Raw genomic sequence first — 19,991 nt, forward strand, 5'->3', positions numbered from 1 at the left:
GATAGATGACTCCACAGAGCTGCAATTTGAGAGTGGTTTAAAACTCACTTCCCTTCCCAGGGCACTCTGTACCTCTGTAAGGAGAATAGGGGTCTCCTAATAACTCTCAGCACCCATGAAAACTACACTTCGCCGGGGGGGGGGGGGAGCCATGGATGTTCAAAGTGGCATTATATTGCTTTAAATGTACAGTGCAGATGGGGCCTATCTTTCAAACTTTGCATATCATACTAAATGCAAAGAATGAAGGAAATTAATATTTGTTAGTAATAGACTAATTCATTTGCAATTAAAACTGGAGATTATGGTGGATATTTTCTTTAAAAATTCTACTACAGTGGTACCTCGGGTTAAGTACTTAATTCGTTCCGGAGGTCTGTTCTTAACCTGAAACTGTTCTTAACCTGAAGCACCACTTTAGCTAATGGGGCCTCCTGCTGCCCCCACACCACCGGAGCACAATTTCTGTTCTTATCCTGAAGCAAAGTTCTTAACCCGAGGTACAATTTCTGGGTTAGCGGAATCCTTAACCTGAAGCGTATGTAACCTGAAGCGTATGTAACCCAAGGTACCACTGTATATGTTTCCCAAAGGAGTTTACAAAACTGCTTTTGATCTATTGGCTAGATAACCCAGCCTAGGAGTACCTGAGCAAATGACACTGGCATCTTCATGATGACCACAGTTATGCGTTCCCCAACCTCTGTGAGAACACTGTAGCAGGGAAGATTCGCTTCCTGTGCACTCCACATCGTCCAGGAGGATGTTGCCTGAGCCTGGACCAAAACGGGCACTTCCTGGTGCTGACTGAGCTGGTCCACATCCAAGCTCTCTGCAGACCACATGTGCATCATTCATGCTCCAAAGATCATCACAGACTGTTCCCCAGCTGCCATTATGATATACCTCAAGGCGACCTTCACATCTGTTGCCTCCATTAACTAATCTCAAGGTAGCTAAATTGGAAATATTTAAATATTTAAAAAGGTATTTATTATTGTCAAACAAGTCAAAAATATGTTGATTATTTCCTTTTCCCACCAATAAGATTAACCCAATTGTACAGTGAAAGTAAATAAAGACTCAATGAGCATTAACAGTGAATATTGTACATTGTTCTATTAGATGGCATCGGTGATAGTTACGATACTTTGAATTAGAGATGACTTACTGGCGGCTCTCGACACTGTTGGACTCCAACCCCTATGAGCCCCAGCCAGCATGGTCAGTAGCCAGGGATGATGGGAACTGTAGTTTAACAACACCTAGAAGGCTATATTTTAGCCACCCCTGCTTTAAATACTTACTTCTTTTTTCATGAATTTTTCAGGAAAGCCAGGAAAGTTGAGGGGCATAGCCTGGTAATATCCCACACCTTTAATTCTCTGTTTCCCATTCCTTCTACTGACCAACTGAGCAGAGGCTTTTTGATTCCTGGAACTGGAGTGCAAGAAGCCTTGGTTGCAAGTCGAGGCCCCGCTCCCCGCATTATTGAAGAAAGAAGACACGTGGAAACCAGTATTTTAGGTTAATGGGCTAAAAAAGGCCACAGCTTAAGAATGTATAACTTGCTGTTGAAGTGGAATACAATAGATGAGACAGTGGAGCCAGCTATGGTTAGATGGGCACAGGACATAGGTCATGACCTTATGTTTGCTGACTGGGAGCAGTTATGGACCACAGGTATTAAATTCACGGCATGTAATGCCCTACGAGAAAACATTATGAAAATGATTTACAGGTGGTACATGACCCCAGTCAAGCTTGCGAAGATTTATCATTTGCCCAATAACAAATGTTGGAAATGTAAAGAGACTGAAGGTACCTTCTTCCACCTTTGGTGGACCTGCCCAAAGATTAAGGCCTTCTGGGAAATGATTTATAATGAGATTAAGAAAGTGCTTAAGTGCACCTTTCACAAGAAACCAGAGGCATTTCTCTTGGGTATGGTCGGCCAGCTGGTGTCGAAGAAAGATAAGAATTTCTTTTTGTACGCTACTACGGCAGCAAGGATTCTCCTAGCAAAGTATTGGAAGACACAAGAGCTACCCACGCTGGAGGAATGGCAGGCGAAAGTGAATGACTTTATGGGACTGGCAGAAATGACTGGCAGAATCCGCGACCAAGAGAAAGAGACTGTGGAAGAAGATTGGAAGAAGTTTAAAATATATCTTAAGAGTTATTATAAAATTGAGGAGTGCTAAAATGCTAAGGGAGAGGAAGATGTAGAATTACAGCGGTACATTTTGTTTGATTTAGGGTGAAATTGAAAAGGAGAATGAATTTATATTTAATTGGCTAAAAGGGTTGTTGAATAATTGTAAAAAAAAAAAAAAAAGATGCAAAAAGGGGAAGGTATGGGGAAGTCCGAGAAAAGAGGCTTATGGAAGAGGTATGGGGAAGTCCGAGAAAGGAGGCTTATGAAATTGAGGTTAAGAATTTATATTTGTGTGTTTGTTTGTTTTGGTGGATGTTTTTATGTTGTTGTTATTGTTTTATTTTAAAATTGGAAAACTAATAAAAAGTATTATAAAAAAAATATAAAAAAATAAAAAAGGCCACAGCTTTATTGGTTACAGAATGTGAGTGGTACTGGCTTAGGTACTGGATCCGAATCAACTATATTTGACTCCTGCCTGCCCTGCAGGGAGTCTCACAAGCTTAACAACCTGTAGGGGGAGCCTGTTGATGCAAATCACCTGGAAGCTCCCCCTAGAGTCACTGGACGGTCTACTCATGGCCCTAGCCACCACCTGGGCTTCGGACAGGAACCACAACCCCCAGATTCCTTTAATGGAATACACTTCAAAGGGGGGGGGGTTAGGTGATCACTACAACCTCCCCTCCAACACACAACGCATTTTCCAATGTTTAACTGCCAAACTGATCCGTGCAAGCAGGAAGCAAACAGAAGGAGCCACAGTCCCACAGCCACTTAAATGCAGCAAACCACGCCCCCCCCCCCAGCCAGCCGAATTGGCTGACTGTGGGCATGACAGAGGCTGGGGACTCCCTGTGACGCAGGGGGGCTAGACAAGCCCCATACCGAGCGCGGGAAGGCGAAGCCTGCTTGCAACCCCTCCCCTCTGGGAAGAGGGCCGACCTTCCCACTGAAACTTCGTGGGAAGTGAAAGCAACACAGAGAGCACACACACTCTTTAAAAACCACTTAGTGTGCTGCCAGCAGTGTGCCACTGGAACCCCAGAGGGTTTCAACTACCTTTGGCAAGCCCACTTCACAGAAGATTCCAGGCCCAGGCAGAAGACTGAGTGTGACAACTTTTTGATCTTTGTGAAGGCAGCTACCAAGAGCTTTTCTTTTGGATTAAATGTCTTGGAACGGGTAGAATTTTGCTAATGCAGCAGGCTAAGGAGTATTTTTCCATTTTGGATTGTTTTAAATATTTCAAAGGTACTATTTCGATGGGTTTTTTGCTTTGCAACACCCATTTTCCCAGAGAAATCTATACAGATTTAGAGACTGAATTTCTTTAATAATGACGGCTAGAATTCTTAAGTAATACCTGAGCAAATGACACTGGCATCTTCATGATGACCACAGTTATGTGTGCCCCAGCCTGCGTGAGAACAATGAAGCAGGGAAGTTTCATTTCCTTTGCACTGTACATTGTCCAAGAGGATGTTGCCTGAGCCTTGACCAAAACGGGCACTTCCTGGTGCTGACTGAGCTGGTCCACATCCAAGCTCTCTGCAGACCACATGTGCATGATTCAGGTTCCAAATATCATCACAGACAGTCCCCCAGGTTCTGTTGTGATATACTTCAAGACGACCTTCACACTTGGTACTTCCATCAACCAATCGCAAGGGCGTTTCTTTGGGAAATATAAAAAACCCTTTTTAAAACAAGAAATTAAAACTCGACATTGCAAAACCGGTCAAGAGACAGGGATGATTTGATGACTGCACTCTATCCTTTGGTAGCTTCCAGATTAGAATATTACAATGTATTCTCCATGAGGAAGCCCGTGAAGAGCACTCAGAAATGTCAATCAATTGCACCATCCAGGTTCCTTTTTTGGGGTTACCTTTAGAACTCTGTTCTAAAAAGCTGCATTGGCTTCCAGTTTGTTTCCAGGCCCAACTGAAGGTGTTCACATTAATTTTTAAAATCCTAAAAGAGTCTGGCCACAAAACCTGAGACAACACCTCCTTCCCTACAGACTCAACCAGGTGTTAAGATTGCCAGATGGAGCCTCTTGGTAGTTCCACTACCCTCAAAATCTTGGGGTGCTGGTTGCTCAAAAGAGGCCACTGCCTCTAGTAGCCTCTGTGTTGGGGAATTCCTTCCTTACAGAGGTGTGCCTGTCACCGTCAATATTCAGGTTTCAGCAAGTGGTGAATGTGTGCCTCTTTACCTTGATTTGTATTCTCAGGACCCACCCTACTCCCTTGATTGCATTAGCAAGATAGATTAGCCTAGCCTAGGAGTACCTGAGCAGATGACACTGGCATCTTCCTGATGACCACAGTCATGTGTTCCCCAACCTCTGTGAGAACAGTGAAGCAGGGAAGATTCATTTCCTGTGCACTCCACATTGTCCAGGAGGATGTTGCCTGAGCCTTGACCAAAGCGAGCATTTCCTGGTGCTGACAGAGCTGGTCCACATCCAAGCTCTCTGCAGACCACATGTGCATCATTCATGCTCCAAATATCATCGCAGACAGTCCCCCAGGCTCTATCATGATATACTTCAAGGCGACCTTCACACCTGTTTCTTCCATTAACTAATCGCAAGGGATGTTCTTTGGAATATGCAAAAAATAAATATTATATAAACAAGACAATGAAACACTGCATTGGAAAACTGGTCAACACAATGGGCACTTAGCACAACTGCATCTTGAGATCTAGTGATATGAAAATGCTTGGTGACTCAGCTGCTTTAGCAATTCTGTTTTCTGTACTTCCCTTAAATTTCTAAGTGAATTTCATAGGTCCATTTCTGAACAATGTTGCTGGAGGAATCATGAATTAGACACAATTGCATCTTGGGTTTTGATGATATTAAAATGCATTAGGTATCTAAGTGGTTATGTCCCATGACCAAGCACATTCTTATATTAAACTTCAATGTTCAGAAATCATTCATTTCTATGTATATTAACAAAGCTACAATTCCATGCTGGTTTAATAATCACTCTACCTTCTCAGGTAACTCAGGGAATCATCACTTTCTGAGGACACTAGTGGTCTCAGCACTACAGTTCCCAGGATATATATATATATATATATATATATATATATATATATATATGAGCCAGGAATGCAACAAGTGGTGGTATTATAGTGCTTTAAATGTACAGTGCAGATGGACCCTACATCTTAAATGTTTTATACCGTACCAAACACAAACTATGAAGGAAATTAAATTTTATTAAAGACAGACTAATTCATGATTAATTAAAACTGGAAATTGTGGTGGATATTTTCTTTAATAATTCCATTATATGTTTCCAAAATAAGTTTACAAAGATTGAAAAACTGCTTTTGATCTATTGGCTAGACTAGCCCAGTCTAGAATACCTGAGCAGATGACACTGGCATCTTCACGATGGTTACAGTTATGTGTTCCCCAACCTGTATGAGAACAACGAAGCAAGGAAGATTCCCTTCCTGTGCACTCCACATTGTCCAGGTGGATGTGGCCTGAGCCTTCACCAAAGTGTGCACCAAAGTATGCCGAAAGAGCTGGTCCACAACCAATTTCACTGCAGACAACGTGTGCATGATTCAGGCTCCAAATATCATCACAGACAGTCCCCCAGCTTCTGTCATGATATACTTCAAGGCGACCTTCACACCTGTTGCTTCCATTAACTAACCTCAAGGAATGTTCTTTGGGACATACAAAAAAATAAATGTTATATAAACAAGACAAACTCTGCGTCGGAAAACTGGTCAATCCAATGGACACTAAACACAACTGGTTTTGATGATATTAAAATGCTTGGTGACTCGGCTTCTTCTAGCAATTCCATTACCTGGACTTTCCTTTAAATTTCAAGGTGAATTTCTTAAGTCCATTTTTGAACAATGTTGCTGGAGGAATCATAAATTACATAAATTACACAAATACTATGTCCCAGGGCCAAGTATACTCTGGTCTTAAACTTCAATGTTAGGCAATCAAATACCTGTTAAGTGCCGCAGCCAAAAGGGACATCTCATTTTTTCCACACAAGATTGCGGTAGCCATTTTGGGCTCTGCGCTCTTGCACTGTGCTCCCGCCCAGAAAAAACAATTTTCCCCCAGGGTGAGAGTAAGGTGTGGGTCACATGACTCACCTGGGAGCACTTCCTGGAAGAAGCACACCCTGGTTTTTGGTGTGAAAACCTTGGGCAGTATGAAATCATTCATCTATATATATATATATATATATATATATATATATATATATATATATTAACAGAACTACAATTCTATGCTGGTTCAAAAGTCAATCTCCCTTTCTCAGGTAACTCAGGGAATTATAGCTTTGTAAGGGGGCCCAAAATGGGGGCGCACTTTTGAATGCTCAAAGTGATATGATACTACTTTAAATGCGCTGTTCAGATTGGTCCAACATCTGAAACTTTGTATACCTCACCAAACATGCACTTTGAAGGAAATAAACTTTTATTAATAATAGACCACCTAATTCAAATTTTAATTAAAACTGGAGATTGTGGTGGATATTTTCTTTAATAATTCTACTATATGTTTCCCAAAGGAGTCTACAAAGATTGGAAAACTGCATTTGATCTATTGGGAAGCTAGATTAGCCCAGCCTAGGAATACCTGAGCAGATGACACTGGCATCTTCACCATGACCACAGTTATGTGTGCCCCAACCTGCATGAGAACACTGAAGCAGGGAAGCTTCGCTTCCTGAGCACTCCACATTGTCCAGGAGGATGCTGCCCGAGCCTGGACCAAAACGGGCACTTCCTGGTGCTGACAGAGCTGGTCCACATCCAAGATCTCTGCAGACCACATGTGCATCATTCATGCTCCAAAGATCATCACAGACAGTCCCCCAGGTTCTATCGTGATATACTTCAAGGCGACCTTCACACCTGTTGCTTCCATTAACCAATCGTAAGAGAGGTCCTTTGGGGGAGAGAGAAAATTTTTCAATCTGAAGACTAAATTTTGCGTTGCGAAACTGTTCAAAGCCATGGACATTAAACACATATTCCTTTTGGAATCTGATAGTATGAAATTACTTTGTGACCCAGCTCCTTCCCGCATTGCTGTTACTTGGACTTAACCTCAAATTTCAAAAGGATTTTATAAAACCATTTCCAAACAAAGTTGCTGGAGGAATCATGAATTACACAAACTGCATGAGGTATCTAAGGGATTATGTCCATCACCCTAATATAATTTTATACTAACATTCAAAATTATGAGATGTTTTATTTCTATATATTTCAAACTGTTTGGAGAAAATACATGGATCCCAACATTAAATGAATTTCTTGCTGATCCCTACGAACAAGAAATAAAACTTACTACTCAGTTGAAGACGTCTGGTAGCTGTGAAAAATGATAAAAAGTCATTTCCTTTTAGCATTGATTTTATACACACACACACACAACCAATAATTAAGTAATTTTTACAGCTGTTGTTATTTAAGGATTTGCTACATTACTTTGGTTGCTGAGGATACTATTAGAATATGCATGATCCATATCAGTTCAATGAAATCTTCCCTGCAATCTGATTTGGTCTCATTGGCCTCCAGGAACAGCTTGAGGACAACCACAATCTGGGAGGCAATGTCCACATCCCCAACCCTGCTTGCTTCTTCCATAATGGCCTATTGCCCTTCACATTGTGGTAAAAATGCCCAGCAACCCTTCTGCAGGTTTTGAGGAGATCATGGGTAGCGAAGGAAGGAGGAAACATGTCACCTAAACCCAGGGCACCCTCCACAAACAGGTGGAATATGTGGGTGATGTGGTAGATGCCCACAAATCCATTTTCATGTGCCATCTTTACCATATTCACTTCCCCATCCACCAATATTTTCCTAATATTTATCGTTCTCCACATTTCCACATCAGTTTGCAATGGAAAAAAAGGAAAGTTCTTAGGAAAATTCACTATTTTACTGCAAATTTCTAATATGCATGCTTGTATTAAACCTTTCCTAATGCACACATTGTTGCAAAGCAACTTCCCCTAAAATAACACATTTCTATATGCTGTGTGTGTGATTGCTAATATAGGCATTTCTATGCACACACTTATCTAAGTATATGCATTTTTGTACAAAGTACTTGGTTGGAAAATTGCACTCCACGATTTGGAGAAGCTTGAATATAAAAGGATGGTTGTTTTGGTTTGTGTAGTGTTTTGAAAAGTACAAATTAATTAAGTCAGCCTGGATAGCTTAGTTGGTTGGCACTTGGTGCTGATAATGCCAAGGCTGTGGGTTTGATCCCCATATGGGACAGCTGCATAATTCTGCACTGCAGGGGGTTGGATCTGATGATCCTAAAGACCCCTTCCAACTCTACAATTCTATTATTCTAAATTGGCCTTTAAGGTTAGATTGAATTATTATTATTTATTAAATTTATATACCACCCTTCATACAAACATCTCAGGCCGGTGCACAAGATAAAAATACAAGATAAAAGCACAAATCAATAGAACAAAGACATTGAATCTCCTACCCTATGAGAAAATCAAACTGGTGCAGACTTAATCACAACATGAGGATTGATAATTATTTCCTTTGCTGGATCAAGGTATGTTGAACTAATAAAGTTATCAAGAATGTGAACTTACATGGTCTTCTTGGTTCTTTATTGCCTGCAAATAACAAACATGATACACTGTTATATATAGATATAGATATAGATATAGATATAGATATAGATATAGATATAGATATAGATATAGATATAGACATAGACAGAGATAGAGATAGAGATAGAGATATAGATGATATAGATATTAAATGCCCTAATCCAGATCAGTCAAAACACATGATTCTTCATCTCTAACCAACAAGGCCTTCTGGAGGAGAGATGTTGTGAGCGGGAGACGATTCCCGCGTCACGCAGGGGGCGTTTTGCCCCCTGCCCCATTCACATGGCTAGCGCGCCACGCCCCCGGCCGGGCATCCAACCAGGGGGCTTGGTGGGGGCGTGGTTTGCTGCTGAAATGCAGCCGCACCAGCCATCCTGCCCATTTGGTCACCTTTCGCCTCGTGTCACCCGCCCACCACTCCCTTTTAGGCTTAGCTCTTCTCATGACCTGGCTATGGACCTATGGTTGGTTGCCCAGGTTGCCCAGGGGGCCTGGTAGGAATTTTTTCCAACTGGCAAATTGGCACCGGCCTTTTGGTTTTTTTCGCCTACCTCGTAGCAATCGTCACAACTTTCTTGGTATTTGGCGGTTAGGCATTGGAATGTGTTGTTGCTGTGTGGAAGGGCAAGGTGTGGCCATCGCCTACCCCTTCAATTTTGGGTATTCCATTAAAGGAATCCGGCGGTCGTGGATCCTGTCCAATGCCTGTGTGGTGGGGGGCTATGGCACGACCCTCGGTGACATCAGGGGAGAGCTTATAGTTGTATTAGCATCAACAGGCTCCCCCGACTGGTGGTTAACCCCTCTGCAGACTCACCCCTCTCCAAGTGGGTGGAGTCAAATCTTCCTGGTCCAATGCCTAAGCCAATACCTTCTCACATGCTGTAATCAGTAAAGTTGTGGCCTTTTCTTGCCCATTAATCTTATATACACTGTGTCCACGTGTCTTTATTCCCCCAAGCTGGGATCGGGTTCTCGAATCACAACCTTAGCTTTAAGCACATAGTCCTCTGCAAGTAAACTGAAGGGGAGGGGAAAGTGGAGTGTATTTAGTTCTCATCACCCTTCCCTCCCTGATGATCAGTGCAGGAAACCTTTCAGATATGGACATGCTCCCAACAGAAAAATAACTTAGTTCTGGGACATTAGAAGAAACTGCAAATTTGCTGATACATGGATTTCATCCATGACATCGCTGTGTGGGGAATGGCTGCAGTTCAGTGGTAGAGCATCTGCCTTGCTTGCAGAAAAATCTATTTCAATATCCAGCATCTCCAGGTAGGTCAGGGCAAGTCCACTGTCAGAAACCTTGGGTTGCCACTGCAAGTCAGCATAGACCATAATGAGCTAGGTGGACCAATGGTCTGACTTGGTATAAGGCAGCTTCCTATGTTCCTATGGACACCTGTCACTTAACCTGAGGATATTTCATTTAGATATAAGCAAGAAAAAAAAATGAAAATATTGCTCTCATCTGAATCATAAATGCTAAAATTAGAAAGAAGCATTGATTCCTTTACAACTGATCTCCAGTCATTCAGACATTAAACATACATATATGCATAAAACCATCTTTTTAAAAAGGAAAAAAGAAGAGTACACCTGTGCAGATGACACCAGCATCTTCTACATGGACACAGTTATGGATTTTCCATCCTCTGTGGGAGCACTGATCAAGAGAAGTTTCATTTCCTCTGCACTGCACATCATCCAGGAGAATATTGCCAGAGCCTTGGCCATAACGGGCGTTTGTTGTAGCTAATAGAGCCCTGCCACACAGAGCTTGTCCGCAGACCACGTGTGCATCATTTATGTCCCAACCATCATCACAGACTGTCCCCCAACTTCCTCTGTGGTATACTTCAAGACGGCCTTCACATCTGTTGGTTCCATTGACCAGTCTCAATACAGCATCTTTGAACAATAAATTAACTTTGTTTTAGATGCTATGCTTTCTGATCTCAAGGAGAAAAATATTTCTTATCCTGGCCCTAAAGAATCATAAAACTCTCTGGGAAAATATAGATATAAACTAAACTATTAATTTACAGTTAACTTACAGGTACTATATTAATTTACATTTTCAGAAGGGTGTGTTGCACATAGTGGGTTGGATTCCAGACTTACCTATCTTACTTGGAATGCAAAATGAAGAGAACTTAAATTAGTCATAGTTAGATTAGTTCCTATTGATTTGAATTGGTTAAAACCGTCTCTTTTGTACAGCTCCTAAATTTGCAGACAACTCGTATTAGCGATCATTGTTAAATTTTCAGAATTAACATCCTACTTAATTTTGAAGAAGTTAGGTGTTGGAGAGAATAGATATACAGATATATATTCTGTGGATACTATGAAATATCATAACCCTGTTGTTGTTGTTTAGTCGTGTCCGACTCTTCGTGACCCCATGGACCAGAGCAAGCCAGGCACTCCTGTCTTCCACTGCCCCCCGCAGTTTGGTCAAACGCATCATACACCCTAGCTATCAAATTGTTTTAGATAGGTGAATATCTTGTCTCAACTCAGTTTGCACATGGAAATAGAGTATATCCTATAATTCTGCTTCTGCTTATACTCATTGAATGGGTGCTATATCTTGAGGTGTCAGACAAATTGACTAGCTGATTGCAAGCTTGTATCTTTGAAATAAAAAGAGACATACTAAGTTCCAGAACAACCCAACTGGTGATTAGTGTAACAGTGGATTTTTTTCCAGCCCCCTTCAAAGTATGTTCCTCATAACAACTGAGTGTTCAGGAGTAAGATTTCAACACAATGCAATGGGGCAGTTTATGAGAAGAGTGGTGGTTATGGAATTCATTATTATTTTATAATGAATGCTCCTCACATCATATGGGGGGTGCCTTTTGCGTGGTTGCGCACAGCCCCCTGGATCCCATGTGATCCTGGCAGTACCGGTTGGCTTCGCCCTCCCCAGGCTGGATACCTGGAGGTCTCCGCCTACCTCAGCCAATTGCCCAATCCCGCTTGGGGGGGGGCGTTACCTGGGGATTGGCCAGGTAGGGGGAGGGACCACCCTGCCCACACAACAGAGGGTGGATCTTACCTGGGAATTGTCAGTTGGCTCCACATTTCTAAAATAATAAAAAATAACCTATCCAAACTTGGGATGCTAAGCAACTGATAATGTTTTGATAGACAGAATAAAAGAGACTACACTTAGATGTATGTAAGAAACATTAAATGGCCAATTGATACACTAATCTAAACCTCACATGCTAAACAATGTGGATGTGAGAAACACTTATTCCTTTACAACTGATCACCAGTCATTCAGCAATTAAACAGTCATTTAGGAATAAAATGATCCAAATTAAAAAAGGAAAGAAGAAAAGTGCACCTGTGCAAATGACTCCAGCAATATCCTGATGGCCACAATTATGAATTTCCAAATTGTGATGGGGGCAATACCCAAAAGAAGTTTCGTATCCTCCACACTGCACACCACCGAAGAGAATATTGCCAGAGCCTTGGCCAAAATGGGTGCCTTTTGTAGCTGACAGAGCCCATCCACATCCAATTTGTCTGCAAACAACGTGTGCATCATTTATGTCCCAACCATAATCACAGACTGTCCCCCAGTTTCCTCTGTGGTATACTTCAAGGCAACCTTCACATCTGTTGGTTCCATTGACCAGTCTCAAGGACCCGTCTTTGAACAATAAAAAGAGTATCCACTTAGAAATCAGTTTCTGTTCTCAAGAATTTCACGAGGAGAAAAGAGATTAGATTGCATAATAAGACTCTAATAAACAAGGCCCTTCCTATCTCTAGGAAGATATAAACTAAAGCAGTGGTGGTTAAGTCATGGTCCATGGACTGCATCCTGCCCTGAAAAGACCTACTTCAATATTTTGCACAGTGTCAAAAAGGAGATCGACTGATACGCATTTTAGGAGAGAGAAAGATTGAATCTTAGTCTATTCAAGTAGATAGCACCTGGAGGACCAAAAGAGCTGATTTGAGAATGCAAGTGTCTACCCTCCAGGTTCATACTGTCTCCAAAATATATTTATTGTATTGCATCAGGAATGGAAGTTCATGGATTTATTAGAGTGGATTATGAAAGGCCTCTCCTCCTTCCGGAGGGGAGGTGTTGTGAGCGGGAGATGATTCCCGTGTCATGCAGGGGGCGTTCTGCCCCCTGCCCCACTCACATGGCTGGGGCGTCACGCCCCCTGTTGAGCACCCAACCGGGGGGCTTGGTGGGGGCGTGGTTTGCTGCTCAAATGCAGCTGTGCCAGTCATTCTGCCCATTGCGCTCACTTTTTCGCCTCGAGTCACCCACCCACCACTCCCTTTAGGGCTTAGCTTTCTCTTGACCTTGCTATGGACCTATGGTCGGTCGCCCAAGTTGCCCAGGGGGCCTGGTAGGGATTTTTTCCAACTGGCAAATTGGCACCGGCCTTTTGGTTTTTTTCGCCTACCTCGTAGCAATCGTCACAACTTCCCTGGTATTTTGCGGTTAGGCATTGGAATGTGTTGTTGGTGTGTGGAAGGGCAAGGTGTGGCCATCAGGGGAGAGCTTATAGTTGTATTAGCATCAACAGCCTCCACTGACTGGTGGTTAACCCCTCATTAGACTCACCCCTCTCTGAGTGGGTGGAGTCAAATCTTCTGTGGTCCAATGCCTAAGCCAATACCTTCTCACATGCTGTAATCAATAATGGCCTTTTCTTGCCCATTAACCTTATACACTGTGTCCATGTGTCTTTATTCCACCAAGCAGGGATTGGGTCCTCAAATCACAAGCATCATATAACCTCACTGTTGTAGCTCAGAATAATCATGCTGGATCTCAGATTGATCTTCATAACCAATTTAAATGAATTGGAAGCACAGAATGAGAATGAGAATTCTCAGTGATGAACTGTGTTGGATTAAATTTCATTGTCTTCATGGATGTTTTAGGGTGACATAAATTAGTCCAATTGCTGCTCTTCTCATGCACTGCCATACCTTGTCTGCACACAGTGCTACAGCTTGACACAGTGTCACATTGCTGTAATGAACTTTCGCAGGTAAAACACATTTATATCCAAGAAGCAGATCTTGTGATGCTTCACAAAACCAAGTTCATGAACAAGAATTTGGCTCTCTAGGCTACATCCACACCAAACATTTAAAGCACATTTATGGAACTTTAACAGTCATGATTTCCTAGGAAATCCTATGAAGGTTGGAAGGAATTTAAAGGCATGGTGTGGATATGGACAGTCAATAAATGAGAATTCAGGAAACAGATTCATTTAAATGTGTGTTGTGTTGATATTTGCATTCACCAGATGGCTGAAACCAAGGTTGCTGTTAGTCATGGATAGGGAACCTGTAGCCCTCCAGATGTTGTTGGACTACATCTCCCATCATCCCTGACCATTGGCTTTGCTGGCAGGGGCTGTTGAGCACTGAAGTCCGGCAATATGTGGAAGGCCACAGGTTCCTGGTGTAAGTGTTCAACTCTACTAATATTAGGATTTCAACAAGCTTGCTATTGGCATTTCATCTGAAGTGTAGTTTCCATGTAGTTCTAATGAATTAATAAACAATTAAACTTACCAAGTTTTTCCGGTTCTCTATCACCTGTAAATAATAAATATGATACATTTTACATTGTTTCATTTAAAACAAAATAGAACTCTGATTGAAGTTTTCATGCATGTAGCAAGGAGGCCCCTGCCTGGAATGAAAAAAGGACATTCTTCCTGGACTAACCTACCAAAAATAAAATGAATAACATGTATCTGATCTCTCTCTATTTAACCTGAGCATATTTCAGTCAGATATAAGTAAAGAGAATTTCACAGACTGACACAACCTTTTAATCTAGACTACCTGTAATATGCTATCAGGAAACAGTAACTAACTTTGACTATCAGTTGTTCAGAAATTAAGTAGACTTGCAGGATTAGAAAGAACAGAAACGTCTAATGAAGCACACACAATAAAGGAGTACCTGAGCAGATCACGCCAGCATCTTCTACATGGACACAGTTATGGATTTTCCATCCTCTGTGGGAGCACTGCTCAAGAGAAGTTTCATTCCCTCTGCACCTCACATCATCCAGGAGAACATTGCCAGTGCCTTGGCCAAAATAGGCACTTCCTCTTGCCGATAGAGCCAATCCACATCCAAGCTGTCTGCAGACAACGTGTGCATCATTTATGTCCCAATCATCATCACAGACTGTCCCCCAGTTTCCTTGGTGGTAGACTTCAAGCCGGCCTTCACATCTGTTGGTTCCATTGACCAGTCTCAAGAAAGCATCTTTGAACAATACAACAACATCCTTCTAGAAGCAATATTTTCTGCTCTCAACACTCGGTCCCCCTCCCAGTTGTAAAGGCATCAAAGTACACACATTAAAACAAACATTAGTTTCTTAAGGTATGTTTCATGGTCAGAAACCAAATTGAATAAATCATGATAATTTCTGGGAAGATACATTTTAAATATTTAGAATTTCAGAGCATTCTGCTGAGCACAGTGTTTTGTACATATCCAAGCATATAACAGAAAAATTATTCAAATAATTTGGTAAATAAGAAATAAAATGTACCTGGTATACATATCTGATCCTATAGAAGGTGTGGATGATTTAAAAACACCCAGTTATTTAGTTATAAATTATACAAACACAGAGTTATGTCCATAAATACATAGACATACATATTCACAATGCAATTTATTCCGTTTCCCAATGTTTCTCTATTAATTTCTACATTAAAGAAGGCAAACCTAAGAAATCCATATTGTCTTTCAAAAGAGATCATTATCATTGTGATTGTGCCCAAAGACATACACACGGTATATAACAAATAATAAAAAATATTATACAGTATCCAATATGTTTAAAACTGGCTCTGTACATGCTCAAAAATGCAATAAGAAGCCATGATTAATAAAAGAATATGACTTTTAATAATGCCTTCTTTAAACATTAAAAGAATTGTGGAAATAAAAAATAAAATGTACCAGGAATACCAGGTCCTCTGGAAGCAAAAATTTCTTTTACTCTAAACCGCTTACAAAATTATACAATATGGAAAAATCTGTCAATAAAAATCAATAGTTTTCCTCAAGTATCTTTCCTAAGACATCCTTATTGTATTTCAATATATATATTCTAAATAACCAAAGTGAAATGTTAATCATGGGTTGCCCCATAAGTTTGTTTGAAATGTCTGTGTGGATTTGATAAATAAAAAATAAATTGTACCTGGCATATCAGATCCTGTGGAAGCCGGTGATGAAAAATGACAACAAGAAAGAATGTTTATCTAGCATGAGTATTCAAATAGATTCCTCTATCTGCATTTTTCTTACTAGAATGCATTTATCTATGTTATTCCCACTAATATATGCATTTTGTGCTTAATTTACCTTAGTATATGCATTTTCATAAACATTTCTTCATTGATTTTTTTAGAAAAGTACACATTTTGAAGGAAAGCTGTGTTTTAGTTTGCATATCATTTCAGAAAGCCCAAATTAGGTAGGTTCACCATAAAATATGAACTGAATTGAGTTTATTCCCCATTGCGCCCCTAAAGCCAATATTTCCAATGGTGTACTAAAAGTAGCGCTTGTATATACAGCTGCATTTGTATATACACTTATCTGGAAATTAGACTTCTTTGATCATAGTAAAAGGTAAAGGTAAAGGATCCCTGGATGGTTAAGTCCAGTCAAAGGCAACTATTGGGCGTGGCACTCATCTCGCTTCAGGCTGAGGGAGCCGGTGTTTGTCCACAGGCAGCTTTCCAGGTCATGCGACCAGCATGACTAAACCGCTTCTGGCACAATGGAACACCGTGACAGAAACCAGAGTGCATGGAAATGCCGTTTACCTTTGATCATAGTAAACATGCAAGGAATAATGTTGCCAGCCATTATATCATAAGAAATATCCTGCACTTGTTTGTTTTCAATTCCTAATTCCACCTTTCCTTGTTGGATTTCCTAAGTATCTCCCCAACTTATTAATATTTCAGAAACAGGCAGGATTTTGACAAATCCAGAATGACCCCCACAATGCCAAAATTGAAAGCATCTTATGCGTTTTGATGGAGCCATAAATACCCATGTCATCTTTATGTGTTCCCTTGCAACAAGCTCTTCCCATCATTCACTGGCAGTTTGTAAGGTCTTACAGAGAGGGAGAACAAGAAAAAGAAAAGAGAAAGAATGTTGATAATTTAAGACATATTACCTGATGCACTTAGACATCTTCCAGGCAACAGTAACAACAAAGTAAAGAGCACCAAGGAATCCATTTTCGCCAAATTGGTTTCTAAGCTGATTAGACATGCACCAGAATATATAGAAATAAGATCTGAAAGGGGGTGTGCCATGCAATTTGATATATTTACTTTATCTCTTGTTAGAGGAAGTAGTTTAGGTGGTTTTATGCTGGTAAGGGATTGCTTACAGTAATGGTACACTTTGTTGTTCTAAGTTTTTAAAAATTAGTTTCCTGGTCCAGAGATGTAGAATGCTTTGTTCAATTCTGATAACAAAAATATAATAATCACTTGGGTCAAATGCAATGCGAATATTGGCAGAATGTATTGCTTTCATGAAACCTTGCTGTGGTCCCTTATTGATGTTGGCACGAGACACGAAAAATGCCTTTGATAGACTGATGGGAGTTATTGTACAGCACAGTGCAACTGCATCTACTATTACAATACCTATGGTTCATACATTATTGTGTAGAATTCCATATCCTTTGGTTCATTGGTATTGGTTAGTGGAGAGTTTAATTTGCTCTTAAACACACTCTAATTACTGTTGCTATATACATGAAAGGACTTGCCCAGGCAGGCACATTATGTAACCCATTTTGTTATTGTTGTTTAGTCGTTTAGTCGTGTCCGACTCTTCGTGACCCCATGGACCAGAGCACGCCAGGCACTCCTGCCTTCGCATTCAGGGCTGATTTCCTTAAGAATGGATAGGTTTGATCTTCTTGCAGTCCATGGGACTCTCAAGAGTCTCCTCCAGCACCATAATTCAAAAACATCATTTCTTTAGCCATGGTCCAGCTCTCACTTCCATACATCACTACTGGGAAAACCATGGATTTAACTATACGGACCTTTGTTGGCAAGGTGATGTCTCTGCTTTTTAAGATGCTGTCTAGGTTTGTCATTGCTTTTCTCCCAAGAAGCAGGTGTCTTTTCTCAAGCCAAAATGGCCCTGAGCTCCAGGAGAAGCAGCCTTATACAGGCTTTTCCTTCCCCTTTGCAAGAGCTCATGGGGCAGTTTTTCCCCCATGAGCCCACCACACAAACAATATATTGGGCAAAATCTTGCCCAATACTTTGCTGCAATCTATGGAACACAGAGCCACTGGGCAAAAGTGTCTTGTGCTTACTGGGGACAGAACAAGGCATAAAAGGCACACAGGGAATCTGGATAATTACATAAGAAAAAATAAGCAAAATTCAGAGGGATATATATAAAGTAAAGTGGAATGAGTAGAATTACTATATAATTCAGTTCCCAAAACAAACAAAGAGTCTTGTGGCAGCTTCAAGACTAATATATTATCATCAGGTACATGAAGTGTTAGTCCAAATTGCAGGTACAGTGGTACCTTGGTTTACGAACTTAATCTGTTCCGGAAGTCCATTCTTAAACCAAAGCATTTTTAAACCAAGGCGTACTTTCCCATAGCAATGGGGGACTCAATTTACAAATGGAACGCACTCAACAGGAAGCAGAACATGTTCTTAAACCAAGGCAAAATTCACAAACCAAAACACCTACTTCCTAGTTTGCAGCGTTCTTAATCCAAGTTGTTCATAAACTAAGATGTTCTTAAACCAAGGTACTACTGCATATGTACACATGGTCGGGGACTTCTAAACAGTGCAGTAGAAGATCCTGAAAATACAGTGAAATTGGGTAACACATCAGAATGAATGGAATCAACTAATAATAAAAAATGGTCAAGACTATTCTATGAGTTGATCACTTGCCATTGATGAATATAAAGGGTTGTATCCAATTCAGCCCTAAGACAGGGTTCCATCAACATAAGGATTGCTGTTAGCACAATTAGCCCCCTTCTTCTTTCCCCATGTGTTCCTGAAATCTATTCTAGGGGTTCCTCCAGTCCTCTGGAACAGATTTGGGGAAGGCTCAGGGAAAATCCCATTGCACTCACACTGACAGGATGAGTTCGTAGAATACCACCCTATAGGTACTGAAGAAAACAAGGTGTGTGGAAGAGAAAGGATGCTTAGGTTTGTTTCTGTCATTGTCAAAGTTGCTTCAGGCCGCAGATTATATCAATTTCCAAAACTTGAAAGGAATTTAAAATGGATTGATTGACATTTTCATGTTGAAAAGGATCACATTGAAATTATTTGTTCCCACCAGAATTATGTGTAACAAAATTTTGTGTTGCATATAGAAGCATAAAGCTATGCTGTGGAATTTGAACTTCTGTTCCCAGGAAGAAAAGTCAAAAGAATGTACTGGAGTATTTTCTTGTGTTTGCGTTGTGAACTTTGCTTGTCAAAATTATGTTAATAGTAAGGACATATCTGAGTTGCTTTGACAGCTATTGAACTGGGGACAATAACAATATTTGGAAATTGTCTTCAGTGTGGTTACAGAGTTCAAATTCATGCCAACAAAGTGCCTCAATTGTTCTTTTACAAATTTGAACGCTGAACCCATTTATCTAGGGCAGGAAAGGACTCAGTACTAAGTGATGCAGAGCTTTTTTTAAAAAAATTAGTAGGGACTGTATTGTATCATAAAACACCAGGCATAGAAAACAAAATTATAACTCTGCCAAAATCAGTCCCTGATGAGCTTTACATGCAGCAACACAATATTTAGCCACACTGGAAAATGTGGATGCATTCTGATTTAAAAAGAATTTTTTAAAAGCACAAAATGCACCATATCGTCCTGAGAATCTCTGTGAAAAGAGCTCAGTAAAAATCTTACAAAATATCACAATAAAAGGAGCAAAACATAAGAAAACGAGGTATCAGTTCTACTTTTCCAGATTCGTAGGGACGTGTGGGAAGAAGAGATGCCATAAGGCTCCCCCGCCAGTTTTCCTCAAATGCTGCAGTCAGTCTAGGCAAGCGTGTGATTGATGCAGTACTAGTGCAAT

General features: G+C 40.7%; 1 protein-coding gene across 1 annotated transcript in view; it reads right to left on the bottom strand.

Annotated features, from left to right (window-relative positions):
* DMBT1 (deleted in malignant brain tumors 1) overlaps positions 1 to 17,127 on the bottom strand; it is a gene marked incomplete at both ends in the record, with an annotated part of 53,478 nt that extends 36,351 nt beyond the window's left edge. Inside the window, 8 exons of the mRNA XM_079978623.1 lie at positions 648 to 956; positions 3,525 to 3,836; positions 4,456 to 4,767; positions 5,549 to 5,860; positions 6,804 to 7,115; positions 14,410 to 14,433; positions 14,807 to 15,118; positions 17,064 to 17,127. Of these exons, the coding sequence (XP_079834749.1) occupies positions 648 to 956; positions 3,525 to 3,836; positions 4,456 to 4,767; positions 5,549 to 5,860; positions 6,804 to 7,115; positions 14,410 to 14,433; positions 14,807 to 15,118; positions 17,064 to 17,127 (1,957 nt within the window). The remainder of the gene's footprint in view (positions 1 to 647; positions 957 to 3,524; positions 3,837 to 4,455; positions 4,768 to 5,548; positions 5,861 to 6,803; positions 7,116 to 14,409; positions 14,434 to 14,806; positions 15,119 to 17,063) is intronic.
* Between the last annotated feature and the right edge of the window lie 2,864 nt (positions 17,128 to 19,991).

This window comes from Podarcis cretensis (assembly GCF_951804945.1).
Source record: "Podarcis cretensis genome assembly, chromosome: 5".
Taxonomy (NCBI): Eukaryota; Metazoa; Chordata; class Lepidosauria; order Squamata; family Lacertidae; genus Podarcis; species Podarcis cretensis.